At 29.6% G+C, this 27,882-nt stretch overlaps 2 protein-coding genes across 4 annotated transcripts; one reads left to right on the top strand and one right to left on the bottom strand.

The window, feature by feature from the left end:
- Positions 1 to 84: 84 nt before the first annotated feature.
- On the top strand, positions 85 to 22,519 carry LOC127285791 (uncharacterized). 3 transcript variants are annotated; one of them, XR_007843633.1, is made up of 3 exons: positions 85 to 242; positions 2,132 to 2,306; positions 2,737 to 2,936. XR_007843633.1 is itself a non-coding variant. In XM_051311966.1 (2 exons), the coding sequence occupies exon 2, from the start codon at positions 19,196 to 19,198 to the stop codon at positions 22,517 to 22,519; it is 3,324 nt and encodes a 1,107-aa protein (XP_051167923.1). In that variant the 5' UTR covers positions 138 to 242; positions 19,096 to 19,195. The 3 variants fall into 3 exon arrangements, 1 of the variants encoding a protein (XP_051167923.1); XR_007843634.1 differs by having other exon boundaries at positions 2,725 to 2,936; XM_051311966.1 differs by lacking the exons at positions 2,132 to 2,306; positions 2,737 to 2,936 and adding an exon at positions 19,096 to 22,519 and having other exon boundaries at positions 138 to 242.
- On the bottom strand, positions 4,107 to 27,456 carry LOC127285803 (uncharacterized). Its single transcript, XM_051311986.1, has 3 exons — positions 27,326 to 27,456; positions 5,594 to 6,160; positions 4,107 to 5,005 (listed from the first exon to the last, which is right to left on the bottom strand). Exons 2-3 carry the CDS (start codon positions 5,831 to 5,833, stop codon positions 4,937 to 4,939), a joined length of 309 nt encoding a protein of 102 aa, XP_051167943.1. The 5' UTR covers positions 5,834 to 6,160; positions 27,326 to 27,456; the 3' UTR covers positions 4,107 to 4,936.
- Positions 27,457 to 27,882: the final 426 nt, after the last annotated feature.

Raw genomic sequence — 27,882 nt, 5'->3', positions numbered from 1 at the left:
TTTTAATGCAGTAAAAATAAGACACGTGTAGAAAACTAAATCCTTGAAATAAAATATCGATTTGTCGAAAACAGTTAAAATAATTATCATTTAACAACTTACAATATTAAAAAAATGAATAAAATTTTGCTTGATAACATCAAACGTTGAAATATTTAACGATTCAACTACTTTTCATTGCTTCATTTCTGCATTGGAGACAATTTCAAATAATTGTTTTATGTTACAAGTGGTCATTCACGGTGAGTAAAATTCTAAATAATAATTAGTATATTTTCACTATCACTTTTTTTGTACTGTTGAACTTGTATCTAATTCCAAATTTGACATCAGTTTTTCCAAATTCGAAATGGCGTATTCAATATGGCGGAAAATTTTTCAAAATTTATCGGATTTGCCTTAATTATTATACTCGGAGGTTTTCGGAATCCCTTAATTCCGAATTTGACATCAGTTTTTTGAAATTCAAAATGACGGAACCAATATGATAATTACAGAGGCACACAAAAAATAGTGTTTTTGCCGAGACACTACACTAATGTATTCCCATGTATTTTTTTGCTTCTGAATCCGAATCCGAAATCAGAATAGTCAGATTGGCTCTAGTTTTTGAGTTATACTCAAAAAACGACTCAAAAAACTAATTAAAATAAAAAAAAAATTTTATATCATTACAATAGTATATTTCTATGTATTTTTTCCCGCCGAATCTGAATTTGAAGTCAAAATTATCCGATTGGCTTAAAATTTTGAAATAAACTCAAAAATCTGCCTAAAAAAAAGAGTTAAAATCAAAAAAATCGGACAAGTGCGAGTTACACTCGCATTAAAACCGAGGATTCCGTACCCTTAAACCTAAAATTTAAGGGGATTAAAGTGTGAAGGCTCGCATTAAAACCGAAGATTCCGTACCCTTAAACCTAAAATTTAAGGGGATTAAAGTGTGAAGGCAAGTGGAAAAATTACAATTTTGCTTAATTTTTCCAATAATGTGAGCATAAAAACCAGGGATGTGTCCGGAAATGCCATTTTTGTTCTGTTCGGTGCCAGTGCCATGGAATAAAAATATCTACATATTTAGTTCCGTGCCAAGGCACGAAACAAAAATGGTTGTGTATTCAGTTCTGTGCCGAGGCACGGAACGAAAATGTATATATATTTAGTTCCGTGCCAAGGCATGGAACGAAAATAGTTGTATATTTAATTCCGTGCCAAGGTACGAAACAAAAATTTACAGGCATTTATTTTCGTGCTATAAGTACAGAATAAAATTAATTATTTAGGAATATTATTCCGTTCCAAATACGTAAACAACAATAAATGAGAACAGATAGTCGGGCCTGTTTACATTAAGTGTCCTTGCACTCAAGGATGTTATCTCTCAAATTCATTATAATATGTCCAACATTAGAAATGAAAAGAGACACGAAAATGTTTTTATTCTAAATAATATGTTCTTAGTATCTTATTATAAAAAAATCATAACACAGTTTTATGAGTTATATGCGTAATACTTTTTAATAAAATTGGAAAAATCAATTACTCGACTACAATAAAATATATCATATAAAGGGTGGTATTATTAATAAGGGGCCGTCCATAAAATAAGTTAACAATATTTTAAACTTTTTATAACCCCCGTCCCCCCTCGTTATCAATAGCGTTACTTTTTCTAAACAGTAATGTACGTTGGGAACAGTTACTTTTTTTAACGAGTATCGCGTTATCGTTACTTTTTCTATGCAGTAACATACAATTTTTACTGTAACTATTTTTAAAAAGTGACGCGTTACCGTTACTTTTTGTAAAAAGTATCGCTAATCGTTAGCAATACATTTTTTAAAAAATAATTCGTTAACATTCCTTCTTTTAATAGTAACGCGTAATCGTTACCGTTACTATTTCTAAAAATTATCGCGTTACTTTTTCTAAACAGTAATGTGCTATGGGAACAGTTACTTTTTTTTAACGAGTAACGCGTTACCGTTACTTTTTATATGCCGTAACATACAATCTTTACTGCCTTCAATGAATGGAGAAGATAAAAAATATTTTCTACCTATTTTCTCATAATTAGAGGTGCAAAATTTTTATTTTATGAAATTGAAAATTTCATTTTGAAAAATTCTAGACCGCCCAACAGTTTGGAAATGTTTGATTTAGCCCACTTAACAAATCATATAGATAAAATTGTTGAAATTGAGTTAACGTGGAAGGAATTAAGTCATCACACACAAATGGAGCACGAAAGAAGTGCCAATTTGATAATTAAAAAAAAATGGAGGATTTATTAAATGGTGTTATAGGTGAGTCGGCATTACTGCAATTCCGCATGAAAGAGACTTTTTAGATTTATATGTGACCGCGTCTAAAAGAAGGGTACTTATGACCATTGTCATAAGACGCCATCGTTTAGATGTAGTCACATATGAGACATTCTTCCTCAATTGTTCTACCATAAAATTCTAAATTTATGAATTGGTTGTTAACTTTGGTAAATTGTTGCCTTGTATTAAAAAAAAATTCGAAGAATATTAAACTTTTTGAAAAAAATGTTTCAAACATTTTTTTTCCAAAAGTAACATTTTCAGAATTTGTTACTTTCATACAGGGCAACAATTTACTAAAGGTAAAAGCCAGTTCAAAAACTTGGAACTTTATGATGGGACGATTGGGAAGAATGCCTTATATATGGTGAGAAAGGTATATAAATAAACATTGAAGTTTTAATTACAGATGCAGATAACGATTATTATCTTCCGCCGGACGAAAGTTCTGAGGAAAGTTCTTGAAGAAATAAACAATAAATGAACTAATCACTAAAAATTATAATTTATTTCTTCAACTTATGGTTTTTTTAAAAAATAAATTAAATTTTTTTTTGATTTAAATTTTTGGAATCAAAAGAATAAATAAAAATTTAATTGCATAAGATACTTGTACTTACTTAATTACTTAGTAGTTTACTTAGTATAAAAATGAATGATTAAGAGAGTGAGTAATTGAGTGAGAATTTAAGTAATTGACTCTCTGACTTTCTGTGTGACTAAATGTGTGACTGAGATTATATAACTGAGTGCGTGACTAATTATATGACTGGTATGTGATTAACTGCGTGACTGAATGTGTGACTGTGTGAGTCTGAGTGTGTGACTAAGTGTGTAACTAAGTGTGTAACTAAGTGTGTAACTAAGTGTGTAACTAAGTGTGTAACTAAGTGTGTAACTAAGTGTGTAACTAAGTGTGTAACTAAGTGTGTAACTAAGTGTGTAACTAAGTGTGTAACTAAGTGTGTAACTAAGTGTGTAACTAAGTGTGTAACTAAGTGTGTAACTAAGTGTGTAACTAAGTGTGTAACTAAGTGTGTAACTAAGTGTGTAACTAAGTGTGTAACTAAGTGTGTAACTAAGTGTGTAACTAAGTGTGTAACTAAGTGTGTAACTAAGTGTGTAACTAAGTGTGTAACTAAGTGTGTAACTAAGTGTGTAACTAAGTGTGTAACTAAGTGTGTAACTAAGTGTGTAACTAAGTGTGTAACTGAGTGTGTGACTAATTGTATGACTGTGAGTATGTGATTAACTGCCAGACTGAATGTGTGACTCTGAGTGTGTGACTAACTGTGTGACTATGTGTGTAACTGAGTGTGTGACTAATTGTATTACTGAGTATGTGACTAACTGCGTGACTGAATGTGTGACTGTGAGTCTAAGTGTGTGACTAACTGCGTGACTAAGTGTGTGACTAAGTGTGTAACTGAGTGTGTGACTAATTGTATGACTGAGTATGAGATTAACTGCGCGACTGTGTGAGTCTGAGTGTGCGAAATAATTTAATTACCTTTCTTATTTATAAATTTAATATAATAATACAAGTACAATAGAATTTTCAATAGAAAATTTTGAGAAAAAGTTTACTTTTATCAATAACAATTGTTTTAATAATAAAATCATTAAAAAATTTTAAGCATGTCTAAAATTAATTAGTAATTAATTATTAATTTTATTATACAGTTATTACTAATTAAACATATTAAATAAATTTAAAAATAATAAATGATAAATTAAAAAATTTGATAAAACAAAATTTAAAAAATGTTAACAATAACCGCAAAATTTATTGATATCTTAAAAAAATGAACTGTTAGGTGAAATAAGAAAAAAAAACTATTTGGTGTTTTCACAGAATTTTCTGCTAATAAATTTAATTCCGACATAATTAAAACATTTGCAGTCGACACGAAGTAAAACGGGGGTGAAACAAATACAGTGTTGCCAAGCGTTGCATTAGCACTTCGTGATTCAAATAAAAAAATTAAATGGACATTGTTTTGACTTGCAATGTAAAAGGGGTACCTCCTTAATTAATTTTTTTATTTTAATCAAAAGTTTTAATTTAAAAAAAAAAAATTTCAAATTTTAAAAATTTTAAATAAAATAAAAATTTAGATTAAAATATCTAAATTTTTATTTTATTCAAAATTTTTTTTTCAGCACATTTTTTAATTTTTCATTTTAAATTTCATCGGAAACAATTGACATTGCCTCCGTACTACTGCAAGATGTCGTTGCTTGTATAGGAACTTCGGATACCTTTTGCTTTTTTGAATTTTTTTGATTGATTTTTTTCTTTTGTTTATCAATAAAAATTTGATTCGTTCTGAGGACAAGTATGTCCTCTAGTATATCATGACTCAGGTTAGCGCGCAATGTGGAGAAGATAAATCTCATACCGGAGAACAATCGTTCAGCGCTAACCTGTGTCATTGGAACTGTGTTGACAATGGTTGAAATTTTAAATAATTCAGGGGACATTTGTTTGCGATGTTCCCAGTAAGTAAGAATGTTTTCCTTCCTTGAGATGCAGGGAACCTTTCCGAAATCATCTAATAATTTATCGATCGATGTTTCCTCATTAAATCGACTTTGTCGCTGAGCGTCTATTTTTTTCTCTCTATCTCGAGAAGGTCGTCGCATTCTTCTTCCATTAATTCGGAATTATTCCTATCCTGAATATAAAAAAAGAATGAAGATTATAATGTAATTAATATTTTTTTTAATTATTCCTGAAGTGATCCAATAGCCAAAACGTGAAAATTACATTTTTTGAAAAATAATAACTATTTAATAATAGGATAAAAGTTTTATTGACCTATATAATTTACTGCTTTTTTGAATAATGTAAATTTTATTTAAAAAATTGAAATTTAACTCGTTTTTGAAAATCAAAAATTATTTTTGATTCTTGATAACAAATGACCATTTTTAGTTAATTTTTACCCCTTAAGGAGTATGCTGTTAATTAAAAAATGAAATAAAATACCGCTTTTCTGTTTAAGAGATTTTAAATAATTAATTAATTAGTAATAATAAGTTAATTAATTATTTCAGATCTCTAAAACAAAAAAAAGACATTTTATTTAATTTGTTTATTAATAGCATATACTTTAAGGGGTACCAAATAAATAAAAAAACTCCTTAATTAAGAAAATCAAAGATATTTTTTATTTAATGATAAGCTTTTTGCAAGCCCGATCTTAATTTTTTTTTAATTGGATCAATGCAGGAATTTTGCTTCATACTTATATAATTCTCACCATGTCCTCGTCAAGTGTTTCAATTGAAATCGAAGAAGATACGCTCTCATCATTATTAGAAATCTTATTCCACACTTTCTTCAAAACTTGCTTTGCAATTTTACAATTCTCCTCTGATAGAAAAGGTAAATATTTTGCATCCAAGTACATGAATGCAAGTAATGCCTTATTCCCGAGGAGAATTTTTTCTCTTCGCTTTATTGCTTTAGCAAGATTTGAAGAGAGTGTGGTTTTCACCATTTCTGTCCGCAATTTGCATTTCCTCCAGATTCCAAAAAAATCACCTGGTAAAAGGTTTTCCTTTTAGAGACTGAGGGTTGCACTTTTACAAGGTTTTAATGCGGATAATAGATCTTCAATTTGTGACCATCTTGAGTCAGAAAGATGCAATTGAGGTCTAGTACCCGCAAAATCCTTGCAAAATTCTTTTGCAGCCAATAAAGATGAGAGCATATCAGCTGTCGAGTTCCATCGTGTAACAACATCTATACACGGTTTGTTAAGATTGTACAATCTAAGTTGCTTCACACAGGTATCCGTCCTTGAATGTTTGACAACCCTCCGCGCCTAGAATGTAAAATAAAAATTATAAAATATTTTACACATACAATATTACCTAAACTATGTTACTAATAGAAATTGAAGGAGTGATTGAGAGACGGATTGAGAGATTGAGTGTGTGATTGATAGATTGAGTGTGTGTTTAAGTTATTGAGTGAGTGATTGATTAAGTGATTGATTGAGTGAGTGATTGCGAGTATGAGTGATTGATTGATTGACAGATTAAGTGATTGTGTGAGTGATTGCGAGTATGAGTGAGTGATTGATTGAGTAATTGATTGAGTGGTTGATTAAGTGATTGATTAAGTGAGTGATTGCAATCACTAACCTCTAAAGTTCAATTTTACACACCGAAAAGTGTGTGTAAAAAAGCTCTTTTTCAAACGGTGTGTAAAGTAAAAAATAGGAAAATAAAATTGTTTATTTGCTTTCATAATTTTGCAATATTTCATACATTTCTTGAAAAATAAATTTTTTAAAGTGAAAAAAGAATTTTGCTTCCATACTTTTGCACTAATTTTTTTATTAACATCAGTTACGAAAAAAATAAAACTCAAAAATAAAATTGACTTTCTCAGGGTTATATATTTCATAATTTGTATATTTTCTTGATAGTATTTGGTTACGATACACCCTGCATATTTATTTTCTTTTAATTAAATTTCTCGGAAATCTGATAAAATATCTGTAGACTGTCAAGGAGTTGATCAACCATTTTTATTGTATGCGACTTATCTATTTTATTTATTTACTATATATATATGGGACGTTTCACGTCAACCGGCCCAGAGCTCCATCCAAAATTCTAATCAACGAAAATCAACTTATTACGGCTCAAAATAATCGTCAGCTGAAACTGCTTCGAATAAAAATTGGCGAATTAAAAAATTCAAAATGGCGTCCTTACTGTACCACATTTTGCAAATTTTTTTACTAACTCAGCAAACAAATGTATTAAATACCTTGAGAAAATAATTGCAACTTGTTGGATAATGGGTCACTCTTATCTTTAGGGTCGATGATTACGAATCTGAAGTCAGATTTTAAAAATTTTCAAAATTCAAGATGGCGGATCCAATATGGCGGACATTTTTATTAAAATTTGATCAGATTCGCTTGAAACTTGCTACTCGGGAGTTTTTGGGGTCGCTGATTACAAATATAAAGTCAGATTTTAAAAATTCAAAGTGGCGGATCCAATATGGCTACCAAAATTTTTTAAAAATTATCAGATTTGCTTGAAACTTGTTACTCGGGGGTTTTTGAAGTCGCCGATTACGAATCTAAAGTCATATTTTAAAAATTTTCAAAATTCAAAATGGCGGATCCAATATGTCGACCATTTTTTTTTAAAAATAATTAGATTTGCTTGAAACTTGTTACTCGGGGATTTTTGGAGTCGCTCATTACGAATCTAAAGTCAAATTTTAAAAACGTTCAAAATTTAAAATGGTGAATTCAATATGGCGACCAAAAATTTTTTAAAAATTATCAGATTTGCTTGAAAAAAAAAAAATTTTTTGTCGCCATATTGGATCCACCATTTTGAATTTTGAACAGTTTTAAAATCTGACTTTAGATTCGTAATGAGCGACTCCAAAAACCCCCGAGTAACAAGTTTCAAGCAAATCTGATAATTTTTAAAAAATTTTGGTAGCCATATTGGATCCGCCACTTTGAATTTTTAAAATCTGACTTTATATTTGTAATCAGCGACCCCAAAAACTCCCGAGTAGCAAGTTTCAAGCGAATCTGATCAAATTTTAATAAAAATGTCCGCCATATTGGATCCGCCATCTTGAATTTTGAAAATTTTTAAAATCTGACTTCAGATTCGTAATCATCGACCCTAAAGATAAGAGTGACCCATTATCCAACAAGTTGCAATTATTTTCTCAAGGTATTTAATACATTTGTTTGCTGAGTTAGTAAAAAAATTTGCAAAATGTGGTACAGTAAGGACGCCATTTTGAATTTTTTAATTCGCTACTTTTTATTCGAAGCAGTTTGAGCTGACGATTATTTTGAGCCGTAATAAGTTGATTTTCGTTGATTAGAATTTTGGATGGAGCTCTGGGCCGGTTGACGTGAAACGTCCCATATATATAAAACTTTCAATTCCTATGAAATCTTTTATATAATATATAATATACGAGGGGGAATTTACTAGTTAAAAACGTGTACACTTGACTACCGGTATTACACCTCATATTACCCTTATTACTAAGTTATTACACGTTATTACAGAGTATTACACATTATTACAGAGATATTACAGATTTTTTTGCGTTATTATAGCACCATAATAACGCATTATTACACGGTATTACACGTTATTACACCAGTATTACAGGAAGAGTGTACACTTGACTACCTGAGTAAATTCCCCCTCGATATAATATAATAAAATATGAATTTAAGAATTTACATTTGATATATATTTCATCATTATAATGTTTATATTTTTTTCATTCTTTTAATGTGAAAAATTTCTTTATCAAACGATTGCAAATTTAATGCAAAAATATGTGAGCAAAAAACATTTTTCGTACATTTTTTTACTTTAAAAAATTAATTTTTTAAAGGATTTCAAAATTTTTGCAAAGTATGGGAGAAAAAAATTTTTTTTTCACATAATAATATTGCAAAATGTACTCGAAAATGTATTTTTAAAAGGTTTGCAAAATTTATTTTGCTATCCTTTGAGAAAGAAAGATTTTTTTATGCTCACACTTTTTAATACTTTATTACTTTTGCAATATTTTTAAAAATAAATTTTTGAAAATAAAAATGGGAAAATAAAATTGTTTATTTGCTTTCATACTTTTGCAATATTTCAGAAATTTCTTGAAAAATAAATTTTTCAAAGTGAAAAAAGAATTTTGCTTCCATTCATTTGCAATACTTTTGCAATTTTTTGAAAAATAAATTTTTCAAAGTCGAAAAGTCAATAAAAAATTATTTTTTTGTTTCCATACTTTTGTAATCCTTTGAAAAAAATATTTTTTAAATTTAAAAAAGATGAAAAAAATTCTTGAAATTCTTTTATGAAAATTCATACTTTTCAAGATATTTGGAATTTCCCATACGTTTTGAACACCCGTAAATAAATTTCTATGGAATTTATTATCACATTACGATAAAGGTATAAAGTGAAAGAGAAAATTTCTTTTAAACCGAATTCTGAAAAATCAATCCTTATATCAAATTCCATTTAATTTACTTTAATGATTTCAAGAAATGATACAGGGTTGCCAAAAGTCATAGAAATCAGGTAATTCAAGAAAGTGCTATGCTAAAAGACAGAAAAATTTTTGTGACAATAGTGCAATAGACCAAATGAGGAAAATTTGATCAGTGTACAATTAGCTGAGGTGCAAACCACGCGATCTAATTTTACGATTCTCGAACTTTCATTCATTTTTATATTTAAATACATTGTTATTGTTAATTGTTATTACTATTGTTAATTGTTATTACCATTGTTAATTGTTATTACTATTGTTAATTGTTATTACCATTGTTAATTGTTATTACTATTGTTAATTGTTATTACCATTGTTAATTGTTATTATTATTGTTATTAAATTGTTTATTTAATTATAATATTTTTTTTAAATAATTTTTTTTTATAATTAATATCATTTTTTTTAAATGTCGGGTGTTCCTCGTGGTCGTCCACCAAAAGCCGCAGCTGGTAAATTTTTTAATTATGACCACGAAAAGGAAGAATCAGCGTGTAAAATAAATTCGTGTAAAGCTATATTCCAAATAAGTAATAAAAAAATTTACAATTTTTTTAAATCTATAATTTCATATAAACATATATAGACGATTTCACGTGAGATTTCCGCAGACCCTTTAAATTCGGCCAAATATATTTTTTTCTTATTCTGTAGTGAAAAAAAAGAGATATGTATTTTTTTCCGAAAAACTTTTGAGTTATGAATTTTCAAAATTTCAGTTTTTTCATTGGAGACCTATTTTTAATGGCTGCTGACTCAAAAAAATAGATTTTTTCAATTTTTGCTAACAGAAAAAAAAACAAAAAAAATAACAATTTTTGTAAACAAATTAAGTTTTTTTAAATTTGGATATGATATTTTTTTAATCTTTTTTTTAAACATACCTGGAAATACTAAGAAAATTTTGAAAAAATATTTAGAGGGGGCCGATAAGTTTTATAGGTTTAAGTGAATATTTAAACACCGCGCGCAGCATTTTGCGCATTTTAAAAAAATTTTAAAAATTGTTAAAAATTTTTTTTTCTATTTTTTATAGTGAAATATGATTTCACTTTGAAAAATACATTTTCGAGTAAATTTTGCAATATTATTATGTGAAAAAAAAATATTTTTTTCTCCCATACTTTACAAAAATTTTGAAATCCTTTAAAAAATTCATTTTTTAAAGTAAAAAAATGTACGAAAAATGTTTTTTGCTCACATATTTTTGCATTAATTTTGCAATCGTTTGATAAAGAAATTTTTCACATTAAAAGAATGAAAAAAATATAGATATTATAATGATGAAATATATGTCAAATGTAAATTCTTAAATTCATATTATATTAAATATTGGGTGTTCCAAAAGTATGGAAACTTGCAAATATCTCGAAAAGTACGAATTTTTGTAAAAAATGTTTAAGACAAAAGTTGTTCCAAACAAAAAGATGTACATCTTTGATACCAAAAAATTGGGCCAAGAGCCCAATGTTGGGCCCTACAATGAAAAAAGTAGTTTTCTTGAATGAGACCACTAATTTTCAGTATCAAATTCGTAATCCCCATGAAATTCTGCGTTTAGACATGTGGTATAAGTGCCCAAAATATTGGTCCCAATCCAAGATATTGGGTCCAAAATTTTGTCAACAGATAAATAAATTTTAAAAAATCGCATCTTGGAGGGATTTTGAGATCACAGGATTAGAAATTAGAAGCTATTTACACCAACTGACCCTAATAAATTATTTTCTTAATAAATAATTTAATTAAAGGATTTTGTATTTTTTGTCATAATTGGTTGAAAATTAATCTTTAAAAATTTATATTTGGGTCTGGAATTTTTTAAAAAATGGTCTGGAAAACCTGGAAAAGTCATGGAATTTTGAAATCAGTGTTTCGTGGTAACCCTGAATATCAAATTCGTAATTTCCATGATATTTTTCGTTCAGACATGTGGTAATAGTGCCAAAAATATTAGGCCCAATCCCAAATATTGGACACATATTATTACAAATAAATAAAATTTTCAAAAAATTGGATTTTGTGGAGTGCTTGTGACCGCAGATTGGCAATTGAGAATATATTTTGATTTTGGGCATGGTGCACAAAGTAAGATTCCTCCAACTATTTTGAGGCCCACTGTACAAAAATATTGGTTTTCTTAAATAAAATCCTCTAATTTTTAGTATCCATTTAAAAAAGAATACTTTTCTTACGGTGGGTCTCACATTGGACCGAAAGTGTATTTTCTTATTTATAGTTCGAATCTAGATTTTAAATTTACTTCCTTAAAAAAAACCTGGTATCAAAATGAGTATGAAATTCATATTTAATTTCATATACATCAAAAATGAGCCAAACACACTCTAAATCTGAATCAGTGAAAATTTCACTGAATTCAAATCAATGGCTCAGTTTTCTTTAATTCACCAGTGAAATTTCACTGGGAATCAGTAAAAACCACTGATTCTCAGTGAAATTCCACTGGTGAATTAAAGAAATCTGAGCCACTGATTTGAATTCAGTGAAATTTTCACTGATTTAGATTTAGAGTGCAGATTCTATGTATGTCATGTAATATGGACTTATTTTGAAATGCAACAAAAATGAGACTATTTTTTTCTATCTTAAGCTTTGGATATCCTTGTCGGAAATTTACTTCCGATACCACCGACAAACAATTTAAATATGTCAATACACTAGCGTAGTGTCACTGCACAAATATTTTCCGCTTTTCCCTATTGAAAATTCCTGTGAAGGAACACACATAGGATCCTATTTCGATTTCCTGCGTAAGTTCCCTCGTATGTTCATATGTGGTTTACCACACAGAATCTTTTACAAAACGATCCTCACACCTCTCCTCAGCAAATTCAAGAGTCATTAAAATGGTAACTCAAAATTATGGTTGCATCTTTTAAAGCACATCCAAAATAGGCAAATGCAGTTTTGCAGAAAATCCCAGCTGCTCCCCTTTTCAAAATATTGCTGAAAACGTTATTTTTTAATTAAAAAACACTCAATTTGCAAATGTATATTAAAAACAGCAACTTTCGGTGCTGAGGGGGTGATTCTAATTACCTTTTTTTATTACTAGGGTAAGTCCGAGAGAGATGGAACACGTTTTTTCAAACCTTTGTAATTTTAAAAGAAATTAACATCGCAAACCTATTCAAGTGCGATGATTTACTTTGAATGCTTCTATATAAACCTGCAAATCAGTTTTAAATTTTTATTATTTCTGATATTTAAAAAATTTGTTTTGAAAATAAATGTCAATTCTGGGAGAGATGAAATTGTCCGGGTGAGACGAAATATGAAATTTCATTGAAAATAATACTAGTTTAAGACAACAAATTGATAGATGGAAGTTAATTAAAAAATTTTTAATTTATTTTCCGGAAAAAATTCTGATGAAAAATTGGCACTTATTTTAACCTCAATGCCTGTTTCATTATTTATGATTGAATTAATCTGATTGGTTGGTTGATTTAGCAACAACCAATGGAATTGATAGTTCTTGACAAGTTAAAAAAAGAAGGATATTTACTGACGTTAAGTAGTGTTAAAAATGAATGTGAAAGAATTCTTTGAAGATTTTTGAATGATATTGAGATATAGTTAAAAATTATGTGCATACAGAATTGTATGACTAATAATAAATATCATTAGTTAATAAAATTTATTTATTGTTAAAATTGTTTGTAGTGTAGAGAAAATGTTCTTGGTCTATATTTTTTATATAGACAGATCATAAACTTTGTGGGTGAATTTCATGCAACATTCAATAAAATTCGCTAAATTAAAATAATGATACATAAAGAGAATTTTGCTAATTTATTGTTAGACACTACCATGAAAAAATTTAAATTACAGTTTGTAAAATATTTTCGGATATAGAACAGGTGTTCCAACTCTCCGAGATTTATCCTAATGTTTAATTAAATTAAATTAAATTTATAATGAATTAAAATGGAGATTTAAAAAAGAAAAAGATACAATTATAATTAGTGTTTTTTGGTGTTTATTCTAATTGCCCAACAGTGATCAGTCCAGTAGCCCTTTAACAGCTTATTCTTCTAACAGCCTGATTTTGTCTACTGGCTAATCGCCTAGGCTTTTAGCTGCTTACCTGATTTTTTTATTGGCCTACAACATATATATATATTTAAAACCGGTTTTAATTTACAAATTCAATGATTGTTATTTAAAAAAAAAACGTTTTTGTCAATATTTTGAAAAGGGGAGCAGCTGGGATTTTCTGCAAAATTGCATTTGACTATTTTAGATGTGTTTTAAAAGATGCAACCATAATTTTGAGTCACCATTTTAATGACTCTTGAATTTGCTGAGAAGAGGTATGTCCTGTAAGGAACTTGTGTGTGAACTATCATAGTTTCCCACATGTTGAAAATAATTATACAACAGGGGACCTCATCACGATTTTTCTTGTGTAAGATCATGTAAAAGTTCTTTTATAAACAACTTTTAATGTAAGATCCTACGTAGGATCCGAGAGATGATCTTGCGTGTGTTTCTTCACGGGATACTTTTTACGAAATGTTGTATAAAAGTGTTCCTTCACAGTACCCTTAAAGTGTTTCTAAATAGGTTCCTGCATGGTAACCTTAATAAGATCATTTACAAATTTGTACGTACCTTTTTGTTCCTAAATAAATAGTATTCCTACGAGGTATCCTTTGAAGTTTCTTTCTCAAGTTCTTACGTACCTTGCTCTTGGTAAGTATAGTGTGTGTTCCTACATGATATCCTTTGAAGTTTCCTTTAATAGTTCTTTATTAGTATGTTACTACCCTAATAACACAAGATATCTTGGGATATATTGATAATATCCCGCAGATATCCTATGTATATCAAAAGGATCTCTTAAGGATATCCAAAAAATCGGCGGTCTGGATATCCTTTGGATATCCCATGAATATCTGAGGATATCCACAGGATATCTTCTGGATATCTCTATAGAAATCGTCAGGATATCCCACAGATATCATCAGGATATCCCATAGATATCGTCAGGATATCCCATAGATATCGTCAGGATATCCCACAGATATTTTCAGGATATTCTCAGTATATCTTCTGGATATATATTGAGATATTAAATATCCCGTGAATATCCTAAGAATATCCCACGGACATCCTGAGGATATCCCATGGATATCCTGCGATATAATAGCCAATAGATATTTTGTGGATGTCTTATGGATATCCTATGGATGTCCTGTTGATGTCCCATAGACCGGCAGTTTGGATATCCTAGGGATATCCTATGGATATCCCAAGATATCCTGGGGACCATTCTAGGATATCGACCATTGATATGGATATCCTAGGGATATCCTTTTGTTATGAGGGTATGTGGTATCATTTGAAGTTTCTTTCACAAGTTTCTACGTACGCGTACCTTGCTTTTAGTAAGTAACATGTGTTCCTACGGAGAAACTTTTACAGTTCCCAGGTAGCACGGAATATTAGTTGAATTTCACGGTAATATCAAGTGGAAATATTCCTGTGACATTCAGGCGATATCATAATGTCCGCTTCATAGGGACATTCCACGGTGATATTCCTGTGACATTCGCGGGATATTCGTATGATACCGAGGAAATATTCCCGTGAAATTCCATGTAATATGGAGAGGATATTCTTGTGATATTTTGGGAATATTCCAATGATATTAATGAGATAATTTAAAAAATTCTAAAAAACACTTTTTTTTTCATTTAAATATTCAAAACAATCAAAACAAACATTATTTTAGAATTTTATAAATAACAGGGATATTCTCTCAATATCACAGGGATATTCGCTTAATATCAGAGGAATATTCCCTCAATATCACGCGAATGTCACAGGAATATCACCGTGGAATGTCCCCATGAAGCGGACATTATGATATCGCTTTAATGTTTTTTAAATTCTCAAAAATTTTGAGCCAATGTGACAATACTGACTTTAAATTCGAATTCAGTGGAAAAAAAATGTATGCAAAAACAGTAAATTAGTGAAACAGAAAAAAAATTGAATTTTTTGACTTTAATTCGTTTTTTTTAGCAAATTATTGAGTTTTCTCCAAATTTTGAGCCAATCGGACAAGTCTGACTTCGAATTTTTTTTTTTTATTTTAATTAGTTTTTTTGAGTGGTTTTTTGAGTCAAAAACAAGAGCCAATCTGACAATTTTGACTTCGGATTCAGCAGCGAAAATACAAGGGAATACACAAGTGTAGTGTCTCGGCCAAAACACTTTTTTTGTGTACCTGTGATTATTGAAAAACGGATAATCGTAGTTTGATTTTGATCAATTATTTCATTATATTGAAATTGACATTTTAAATACATTAAAAGAAACGTTTACCATTTCGTTAGTAAAAGTTTTTTTGATAAGTTATATTAGTTACTGTTACCATTTAGTTAGTCAGCCCAACCAATTCGTTAGTAATGTAACTAATTAAATAGTTATTTCAAGAAATTGATTAGTTAAACTAACTAATAAAATAGTTATGCCAACCAATATTAAGAAGTTAAATTCTTTTGAAGGATCTAATTTCCAAACTGATCCAACCATGGACGTAAGAATCGGAACCCATCAGGGATTACCTAAATTACACTAAAAATTTTTATTTTGATCAAATAAAAGAGCCTCTGCAAAAAGTGCCCCTTTTTCGTACCTCGAATTTTGAAACTTTTTTTATGCCAAATGGTTACATATGATGACCCAATAATCCCTGCAAAATTTCAAGATGAGCATGTGCCCCCTTTCCGAAATACAGGGGGTCAAAGGGGGCCATGTCCAAAATTAGAATATGCAATATAATCGAATAATAATGTTAAAAAAAACCAGACCAAATGGTTCCCTTAAGATTTTCGTCTGCTGATTACGAATTTGATGTCCGTTTTTAAAAATTCAAAATGGCGGATCCAATATGGCGGACGACATTTTTGAAAATCGATCCAATTGACTTAAAACTTGTTACTCGGGGGTTTTTGGGGTCTCTGATTACGAATATGATGTCCGTTTTTAAAAATTCAAAATGGCGGATCCAATATGGCGGACGACATTTTTGAAAATCGATCCAATTGACTTGAAAATCGTTACTCGGGGGTTTTTGACGTCGCTGATTACGAATATGATGTCCGTTTTTAAAAATTCAAAATGGCGGATCTTACTTTAGATGGTTTTGTAATTATTACATCTGGCCTTTGCAAGCTGAATTTAGCCTTAAATCTTGCCTTTATTCGTTATATTAGAACCAAAATTTTGAATTTTTAAAAACGGACATCATATTCGTAATCAGAGACCCCAAAAACCCCCGAGTAACAAGTTTTAAGTCAATTGGATCGATTTTCAAAAATGTCGTCCGCCATATTGGATCCGCCATTTTGAATTTTTAAAAACGGACATCATATTCGTAATCAGAGACCCCAAAAACCCCCGAGTAACGATTTTCACGTCAATTGGATCGATTTTTAAAAATGTCGTCCGCCATATTGGATCCGACATTTTGAATTTTTAAAAACGGACATCAAATTCGTAATCAGCAGACGAAAATCTTAAGGGAACCATTTGGTCTGGTTTTTTTTAACATTATTATTCGATTATATTGCATATTCTAATTTTGGACATGGCCCCCTTTGACCCCCTGTATTTCGGAAAGGGGGCACATGCTCATCTTGAAATTTTGCAGGGATTATTGGGTCATCATATGTAACCATTTGGCATAAAAAAAGATTCAAAATTCGAGGTACGAAAAATGGGCATTTTTTGCATGGGGCTTGCCGAGGCTCTTTATTTTGATTTAAATAAATCATTTACCTATCTATTATCCACTAATTTCACATGTATTTGAACCAAATGAATAAATTTCATAAAAAATAAAAAATTTAAGTGAAATAAATAAACTAATTGGCGACGTATAAATAATCTCAACATTTAATTTAAAACAATTTTTACGGCGTCGAATCTTAAATTATCAAATTTTTATTTAGTGAAATTATATAAAGTAGACTTTCTAGTATATCGAATTTCAAATTAATACAATTTCAATTTAACGGAATTTATGTTAAGAAAAATTGCATAAAGAACAATTTTTTTAATAGAATTGTTATTTTAGTAAATTTCGATTTATCAAAATATTTACTTAACAGAATTGTCATTCAATTAATCCACAATTAACAGAATTTCTATTTAACAAAATTCTTAATTAACAAAGTTTTTATTAAAGAAAATTTTAATTCGAACTAATTCTTATTTAACAGAATTTTCATTTAAGAAAAATTCTACTCAGTTCTTTTTTTAGCAATTTTTCTAGACATAAATTTCGTTAAATTGAAATGATATATTAATTTAAAATTTTAAAAAAGGAATTAGGAATGATTTATAAGAGTTCTGCTAAATAGAAATTCTTTTAAATCGAATTTCAGTTAAATGTAAATTGAAAATTTTGCATAATATAAAATCCACTTTATACAATTTTGCTAAATAGAAATTCGATACTTTAATATTCTACGCCGTAAAAATTTTTATAAGTTAAATGTGGGTATTAGCATTAAATAATAAATTATTCGTATTAATGAATAATTTACTTTATTTGAAGTTGAACCGATAAAATAAAATTGTATCAAATAATTTTTATTTATATTAAAAAACCAAATATTTCATTGAAAAAAATTAATTAATTGTTCCAAGTTTAAAAAATAATCATTTATTAGATTCAATAAATAGTAGTAAATAATTATTTAATTACTGCGAATATATAAGATACATCACATGCTTAATAATTGAGTGTGAAGGCCAAATTTTTCATTTGCACTTGCTATGGGAAAAAAGTAAAAAAAAATTGAAACTACCCGGCTGAAAAAACTTGTACAAGAAAATGTACAAGTGCTTGTACATGTTCATTAATAAACTTGTACATTTTCTTGTACATGTTCGAGTAATGTTCTTGAACAAGTTCAGCATCCGGAATTGAGACATGTCCTTGTACCAGAACTTGTACAATATCATGGATAAGAAAATATACAAGAACATGTACATTTCCTTGTACAAGTATATTTTCTTATACATGATATTGTACAAGTTCTGGTACAAGAACATGTTTCAATTCCGGATGCTGAACTTGTTCAAAAACATTACTTGAACATGTACAAGAAACTGTACAAGTTCACTAATGAACATGTACAAGAACTTGTTCATTTTCTTGTACAAGTTTTTTCAGCCGGGTAATAGTTATACTTTAATTTATTCTAAAAAAATTCCAGAAAGTAAAGAAATTCCCTGACTTTTCCCTTACTTCCCTGACTGTTAGACACCCTGATGTTGATTCTTAGTCTAAATCCTGTTCAAAATTTCGGCTTAATTTTATAAGAGAAACTTCATGGATTTTCATATGAAATCCTATATGGGGTTCCATATGTGAAATTCCATTTGATTTTTTGCTGATTAAGTACCTTCAATTTGTTAACGGTTATTTCTTCATAATGTAGACGATTTTTTAATTGTGTATTTTTTAAACCCTCCATTACAAATGGATCAGTTTGGGGAAATTAAAATTTCATTTAACAATAAGAGAAATTTTACGATCTTATTCTTCATTGTCAAACTCAAGAATATACAAAATTAAATCTATTAATTTCACTTATGACTGGGAAGAAAACTTTTGTATAAATAAATAAAATAAAAATTTAATTATTTCAGGTCCACTAAGGAAACATCAAAAACTCCAAGAAAGTGTAGAGATATAACAGCAAAAAGTATAAAAAATAGATAGTAAAGACAAAATTAAGCGACTCGGCACATGATGGAACACATATCAGTTTCCTTTCCAGATTCACTAAATTTTCAGTTCCTTTCTGTTTGTCACTACATAACCACCCTTGGAATTATATTTTACAACAAAAAGCTAATTACATCCAATCAACAAAGTCAAACTATTTCTGTGCTGAACACTTTATTTGAATATCTTAAAGATTCCAACAATGAATCTGAGACAAAGCTTGAGCTTCTACAGACAATATTGAAAGGAAGTGATCTCTATGGTGGTGGCGAAAATGATATGCTTGATGCGTTATACGTTGATAATACATATAAATACATCATTAGAACGGCTTTGTTTTCTCATTATGGCAATCTAAACAAATATTTAGCAAGAATAATCATCAGGGCAAATGATACATCTTATTCCAATGTTATAAAATTTATAAAACAGGAGCACCATTTCAATTACATCAGTATGGATTACTGCTTAAATAGAAAGAAAAGTCCAAAACTTAAGTATTTGTCAGTTAAGAAAGTTTATTTTGATTATATTCTACCACTGTTTCCCGAGCCAGACGATAAAAATATGAACATTATGCACGTTGATTATATATATGCAATGGCTGGTTTAGAAATGGTTAAATCTATACTAAAAGAAACAGTATACGCTTCTTTTAGTGATTACGTTAATATTGCACGAGTGTTTCATTTACAGAAGAAAAACAAAAAAGAAACTTATGAAATACAATTAGTAATTTTCTTAGCACCGGCACTATTTTTTTCTGCCTATAATGAAAAGGAAACATACAGAAAAATAAATCAAAACTCTCTAACAGAGAAATTTTTGATTATGGCATATGAAAATTTGTTTTCCCATATTGCTTTAAGTCTGGATAATAAGCAGATTATTGAAACAGCGTACCTATTGAAAGTCATACATATTGGCTATCCTTTAATAAGAGATCCTAATTTTGATTTAACTTTCTTTCTAAGCAAATTTAGTTCCAAAATATTGTACAAGATTTACTACGCTATGCTTGAAAGAATTCAAAACAATTCTTCAAATCAAAATCTCCAATTACTATTAACATCCATGTTAAAGAAACTAAAAACGAATATGAAACTGTCAACCACATTTAATGGTCTGAAACGAAGGGTTTTACTAGAGGAGAATCATTACAAACTAGTTCAATACTATTATCCAGGTGGTGAGAACTTCTTTGGACCCACGTGCTTATCATCAAATGGCAATATTGCACAACTTAGAACCATTGAAGGCAATAAATATCCACTTCCAGTGTTTCCAATACATTATGAGGCAAACAAAATTTATTATCGTGAATATAATCCAGCAACTAATACGTTTTCGAATGATCCACTGGAAATGGGAGAAAATGATATTCTCCGAAAAATGATACATTTTAATCTTACAGATACAAACATAAAAACTAATTATCAAGTTAATCCGAATACAATTAAAAGTCACGAACCACCGATAAAGAAAATGAAACCTAATCCGTCTGAAAATTTTAATATAGAAGAACAAAATTTGGCTTTAGATGTTATTCCTGAAACACATAGACAACTTAATATAAGAGGAAGTTTAGCAAGTGATGATATTCCTAGTACTTCTAAGGGATCTAAACAAGTTTTTACAAGAGAAGGTTTGACAAATAATGATTTTCGTGAAACGAAATATTTGTCATTACCTGTGGAAAATAACATATCCGGCATTTCAGAAAGTAACCTGAGAGATAATGCTCCAGGAACTCCGAGTGGATCCAAACTTAGAAAAGAAGGTGATGATGATACTGAAACATCAAAGGCTGTGTTCTTCAAGGACAATAATAACAATAATCATGGACAACTCAGTGATGACAATTTGTATTATATGCATATGTTTGGAGAAGAATATTATAATGAGTGCGTTAAGGCTTTACAGCAATTTAAGCAAAAAGGATTATTTGAAATAAAAGAAGATAAGGAATTGTTGTTAAAAATTCGATTAACTCTCGAGTACTTAACTACTTTGCAAAGTAATAGGAATCATCTAGGAAGGAGAGAACTGTGGTTTCGTCAAACCCTTTCTAACAACTATAATATTCATAGAATTCTTTATTTAAAGAATAAGGACTTTCATTTCAATGATATTACCCTTCTGAATGATATTTCATTGGAAATAAAACCAACAAAGGTGTTAGAAACTGATTCTATGATAAAAATACTCTATCGCATAAATGCTGATTTTCAATATGGACTTGTCGATCTTGGAGCATTTCATTATAGTTTTTTAAATCAGTACATTATATATCCAGAAGTCAATTTTATTATAACGCATGTTAAAAACACAAATGAAGGGGAATTTTGTTTATATATAACGCAAAAGGAGATAGAAAAAGATGAGTGGTTTAAAATTAGACAAGAAGAATTGATGTCACTTAAAAATGAAGAAATGATACAAAATAAAAGAAGCGAAATTATTGAGAGTGCTGCATACGATATATCTTCAAATTTAATTCTACACAGTTTCAAAGAATGGAAAGAGAATTTAAAACAATATGTTTTAGGAATCAGTATGATTCAAAATAATGTTCCTACATATGCTATGTTTGTGGAAGATCTTAAATCTTTTTCATCTCTACAAAAATATCAATTTTTCAAAATAAATAACATTTTCGTTAAAGATTTGCTATATAAAAAATTATTATATAAGGTTAATGATTTAGAATCAGCTAGGCAAATAATTGCCAATACATTTGATGGGGTGATCCGACACGATGTGGAGTCTGTATTTTTAATGTATCATAGTTTAGGAGATATTGAGAATCAAATTCTATTTGAGGACTACTACGTCATCTATTCAAGTCTTAATGATTTTGTATCTAATGTAGAAAGATTTGAACCACGATTTGAAGTTGCGTTATACAGATTAGCTCTAAGACAGTGCACAGAAGAATTGATGATAAATCAACCTGTTACCCTTTATGTTGCTATGAATTTTCGTAAATCAAGTTTACACCCAACGCTTTCTCAAAGGTCTCGAATAATATATAAGGATCGAGAAAATGCATTACAAAATGTTCCAAGTACTGATACTGATGAAGAATTAGTATTGTTTCAAATTAAAATGAACAGCCAAGTTGGAATAGCAGACATTGGTCGTATTATTGAAAATAAAAAAGGATTATACTTTTTGACGTCAGGAATATATTTAAAAAAGTTTGAAAGGACTTTTCGTGAAACTATTAATGGAAAGAAAGTAAGAATTTGGCCGTTAAATTCTGTTGACACCGAAAAAGAAATACTTACAGTTCAATTAGTATACAAGATAAATGAGCTGCAATCATCCATTACTACTTCTTAAGTTAATAATATCTAAATTATTCAATAATTGTTTTTTTCAATATTAATTATATTAAATTATTTTCAACCAATATAAATAAGTTTTATGTTGATGGTATTTAAATTTTACAACAATTTTTTGTTAAGATTAAATTGTTTAAATTAAATTTTTTTTATATAGGATGTCATTAAAAATAACACTGTGCTAGTTCAAAAAATGAACAATCTGGGCATGTAGTGCATTAACCTAATTTAAGTACGCTGAATGCGAATGGTAGTAGCCGTTTTTTAATATCGGGTCAAATTTTTAAAATAATCGCCATTTGATTTTTTTGTCCATTATCAAAATACAACATTATTCTTAATAAAAAAGAATAAAATTGACACGAAACTCGTTACTCGGAAATTTTTTAGGTTGCTGATTACAAATCTGATATCAGGTTTTCAAAATTCAAAAATAGCGGATCCAATATGGTGGACTTTTTTTCAAAAATCGCTCTAATTTTCTTGAAACTCGTTACTCAGGGGTTTTTGGGATCACTTATTTGGAACCTAGTGTCAGATTTTCAAAATTCAATATGATGAATTTTTTTTAAATCGTTTGGATTCCATTGCTTTATGAAGATCTCACATACATTTTAAAATATGTGACCTGGTCTACTAAAAGGAATAAAAGGTTCAAAAAATTAATGATCTCTTTTTGTCGATTCTATAATAAGAAAAACACTCTATTAAGGTATCCTTAAGTCAGTTTCAAGAATTTTTAAATTTAATATGGTAAATGAATTTCTTACAATACATCGAATTCACTTGAAACTCGTTACTTGGTAGTTTTTTGGGGTTGTTGACACCAGATTTATAATCAGTGACCCCAAAAACTTCTAAGAAATGAGTTTCAAGTGAAATACGTTAATTTTTAATAAATTTATCTGCCATTTTGAATTTTGAAAAACTAACTGGATTTGTAATCAGCGACCCCAAAAACCCACGCGTAACGAGTTTCAAGACAATTTTATTCTTTTTGATGAGGAAAAATGTATTTATAATTTATTTATTATATTTGTATTTGTTGGATTTGTATCCTTCGCGGTATATGCTCTATTGACTCTAGCGGTTACGAGTCTACGTCATGTCCGTATGCGCACGCACTCCCTCACACTCTTGCTCCATAGCTTCGATCGTGTGAACATTCATCGATAGTCTCTCTTAATAAACGACCGTTTCTGTGAATTATATCTGTGCTTCTTTTACTGAAACCTATCCCAAAATAAGCGCATGCCGATAGGTTATGGGCCCGGCAACAATTCTGCTGCGCTGGGATTAGTAAAAGAAACTTTTTTCGAGAATTAATCATCGTCGCGTTCGGCGTGCTCGCGGCGTGTACAGACTTGCCTCGCGCGTCCATTGTGATCAAGTGCCCAGGATTGTAACGAGTGAACTACGAGTTTTTACGAACAGTTAAAAGGATTTAAACGACCGTTTGCAATGACTGCGACAATTAAAAAGGTGATAGATAGATGCAGAAAGGCCCTGGAATTAGAAAGTGAAATTATAGAAGTCCGGATAGGGATAGACGATTCCTTTTTCAAGGCAACTTTTGCTGAAGGAGAAACGATCAGTTTGAGTAAGTAGAGTGATTTACTAAACAACGACCAGTACTTGATTTTTCTCTTAAATCAATTAATAAAAGAAATATTAACGAGTGTGTAATAATTTATATATTGCAATATAATAATTAAACGATTTGTGAACGAAACAGCAATTATAAGAAACGACAGTCGGTCAATACTTTTCCTACCTTATCTGTTATGGATAAGTAAATAAATTGACCGATAGATGACACTTGACTACTATTTACAAATAGAGTCTGTGCTTTTCACAGCTGAAACAAAATTAAAAACAAGTTCGAACTAAATAAAATTACGAGTGTTTAACGAATTTTTAATAATTATTTATATCTAAATAATTTATTTTAACGAGTGTTTTATTTAACGATTAGAATCAGTGCACTTAATCTATTTCATGAATTATTTACAGCAAAATATCATTTGATATAAAACATATAAATTCTCAGTATATACTTGAGTTTATATTAATTTTCGACGTCGTTAAAATAAAATGCATTTTACTAAAATGAAGGACCAAGTATTTCCACGAAAAGTTTTATTTTACGAAAAGTGTTATAGAGTGAGAATTTTTTTTGAAAAATTTTTAATGACAGTTGCCTATATAACGAAAGTTTCTTTTTTTTTTTTTTTTTACTGAATATATTAGTAACGACAAGGGCATTTATGTACAAGAATAAAATAATTAATTTTATTTCTAAATCTAATTATTGACGATAGTTTTAATTAATTGACTAGTAATTTATAATTTTTCAAATCTCACTTCTTTTAATCAAAAGACACATGAAACCGTTCTTCTGGTTTGTTTTTATTTCTGAGGGAATTGTGTTCATTCCTGAAGACTGATAACAACTAAATCTGTTTATGTTGCGTTTGTTGGTAACAAGCGTAACTTGACTGATTCTTTCTGATTCATTCTGACATGTGTTCTGTTTTTATGTTTCAAGAAAAGACTTTTAGTTTCTCGAGATTTTCGATTTAATTAACGACTGTGTATTTTGATAATTTATTCCAAAATTTTATTTTAAGGCAAGAATTCACTGAAAAACGATTGGGACAATTTAGTGAAAGAAATCCGAGAACTTGAGAGGTTAGCTCCACCAAACGGCGACGTCAAATGCATAAGAGATGCTAGTCCAAGTGATTTGAAGGCCAAAAATCCAAGTGACACTTCTCTAACAAGACCGGACCAAATGTTGACAGATAAAGAAGTCATGAAAGACATCAATGATTTTATTAATGGCATTGAACAAAATTCAGGTGATTATTTGAAAACGAATGGTTTACGACTGTTTACGATTATATTTCTGTATATTTTTAACGAATTGTTTAACGATATGTAATGACAGTACGATGGTGTTGTCGACAACAAATTTAAATTAATGACAGTTTTATAAACTAAAATTTTATCTGGCAGGTGTGTCGCCAGGAACTACAACGAGCGGTCCTGGAAACGACGAAATTGATCCAGTTAATCTCGATATGGAGAATAACATTCCTCCAATTGGTCCAAATCATCCTGACATGACTTCCGACAACAAAAATCAAAACGATGACAGTAAAGACGGTAGTAAAGACGGTACTGACAATTTGTTAACAAATGACAGTAATAAAAACTTGGTTAATAAAAAATTACACAAAAACCACAGTTCTGACAATGAAATTAATTCAAAAAATAAAAACGAAGTGACTTCTGAAAACGACAGTACTCAAAAGGACAGTAATAAGAAAGACAGTAAAATAAATAACAACGACAGTATTGATAATAAAAATTTAACGAATAATAATGATAAAGGGGCAGTTGGCCCTATTCAAAGCACAAAACGACAGTTCAATAGTGACGAAAATTCCGATCCAAGCAACGGCAAAATGGAGAGACGAATAAATGTTTTGGATTCGAGAATGGGTCAACTAGAACACATGATGGATTTAACCCTTAATATGACAACGAAAATGCATGAAACCATGCAAACATGGCTTGACCGTTGTAAACCGGAAAATAAGGTAAAAAACCTAGAATTATTGAAAATACAATAATGCCTCAAAATTTCAAAATGACGACAGTTACCAATGAAAATTCTAGTTTTTCCAGTCCGAATTTACAATTTATTAATAAAAATAATCCGACAGTCACACAAAGTACCGCGACAGTTAATAATACGAATAATTCAAATACGATCGCGAATCAATTAAAGGAGACAATTAAAATTGAATTAATTGGTAAAGACAGTGGAATTAAACATGATTAGAAATTAAATTCTCAAACAAAATTTGAACATTTTTACGAGTTTTTAACATCCGAATTACGTACGATTGATTTGCTTTATATTATAGATACGACAGTTGCTCCACCGGAAGGACTAAACGAAAAATTAAAAGAAAAACATAAATTCAAAGTTCGGGATATTCTTATAAATCGAGTCGATAAAATTTATCATACACGTGTTTTGCACATTAAAGATCCAATTGAAATTATTAATAAATTACGAGAGTTTAAACGATGTGAAATAAATTTAACGAGTGTTACCTTACGAAAACAACTTTATTCAATTCAATATGATATAAAACGAGAATCGGCCGCAAAATTTTTAGAACGTTTTGAAGAAATTATCTTAAATTACGAAAATATCCCGGGTTCAACTGTATTATCGGACGAAGAGAAACGCGATGCACTTTTCAGTTCAATTTCAACTCAACTACCCGAAGTTCAATCCGTTGAATTTATGACTAAAAATCAGACCGGTAAAAGTCTAAAATATGAAGCCCTCAAATTATTTATTATACAGGCGGAAGCAAATCAAGCACAAGCAGCAACCAAGAACCATCCTGGTTCAAAAACGACTGCTATGGCCTCCGTACAATTCGCAAATTCGGGTCAACGACAGTGGGTAAACGAACGATGTTACGAGTGTGACGATTATGGCCATATGAAGAACGAATGTCCCTTGAAAGGTCAAGGTTTACGAAAATGCTACGAGTGTCAAAAATTCACAACTCATAAAGCTTATGAGTGTGAAAAACGACTGGCTAGAAACAGAGGCAGAGGCAGAGGAATCGCATGTAAGTTTTCCAATAATAATTTAAATAATAGATCAAATTTTCCTCACGCTAATTCAAAACGACAGTTTAAATCACATTCAAATCGAGGCAAAAAATATTTTAAATCATTCAGGTCTAATTACGATAAAAATAAATATACTTACAAAAAGAACAATGATAAAAATAAAAAACGATCAGTTGACAATAAAACAAATTCACAATCACAACAAAGACAGCCACGAACGGGTACGAGTGAAACGCCAAAGGTTGGTTTCATGGAAATCAAGAAAAATAATACAGGTATGTTAAATAAAATTACAACACAAAATACATCATTGTCAATGTCTAGCACTGTTTCCGCCTTAAAAACAGAAACGATTTCGCCCGTTTACTTATATAGTCTTTCAAAGGCAAATAAATTTGAAAATAAAAGTCACAAATATATTTCATTTATTGTAGACACAGGTGCGACAGAACATATTACGAATTCGAAAAATATTTTTGATAGGCTGAATAAAGTCGATTCTAATATTATTAAATGCGCGAATAAAGACAGTAATGCTGATCTGTTAGCCGAAGGTAAAGGAAATGTTAATTTAATCTCTAATTGCAACAAATCCTTGAAATTAACGAACGTGATTTATACCGATTCGGTTTCGGAAAATTTGCTTTCACTTAGACGACTGACAGAAGCAGGTTTTTCCACTCATTTAGACGATAA

This window comes from Leptopilina boulardi, unplaced genomic scaffold, assembly GCF_019393585.1.
Source record: "Leptopilina boulardi isolate dan_hultmark-lab unplaced genomic scaffold, ZJU_Lbou_2.1 LbouV2_341, whole genome shotgun sequence".
NCBI lineage: Eukaryota > Metazoa > Arthropoda > Insecta > Hymenoptera > Figitidae > Leptopilina > Leptopilina boulardi.
The sequence above is the reverse complement of the archived record's forward strand: the minus strand, read 5'-3'. Positions and strand labels throughout refer to the sequence as shown.

Bases quoted from the DNA above. Each gene is read 5' to 3' on its own strand.
- LOC127285803 (XM_051311986.1), bottom strand. From the start codon at position 5,833: ATGGTGAAAACCACACTCTCTTCAAATCTTGCTAAAGCAATAAAGCGA. The intron at 5,006-5,593 runs GTGAGAATTATA...TTTTATATTCAG, and splicing joins AAACACTTGACGAGGACATG to GATAGGAATAATTCCGAATT.
- LOC127285791 (XM_051311966.1), top strand. From the start codon at position 19,196: ATGATGGAACACATATCAGTTTCCTTTCCAGATTCACTAAATTTTCAG.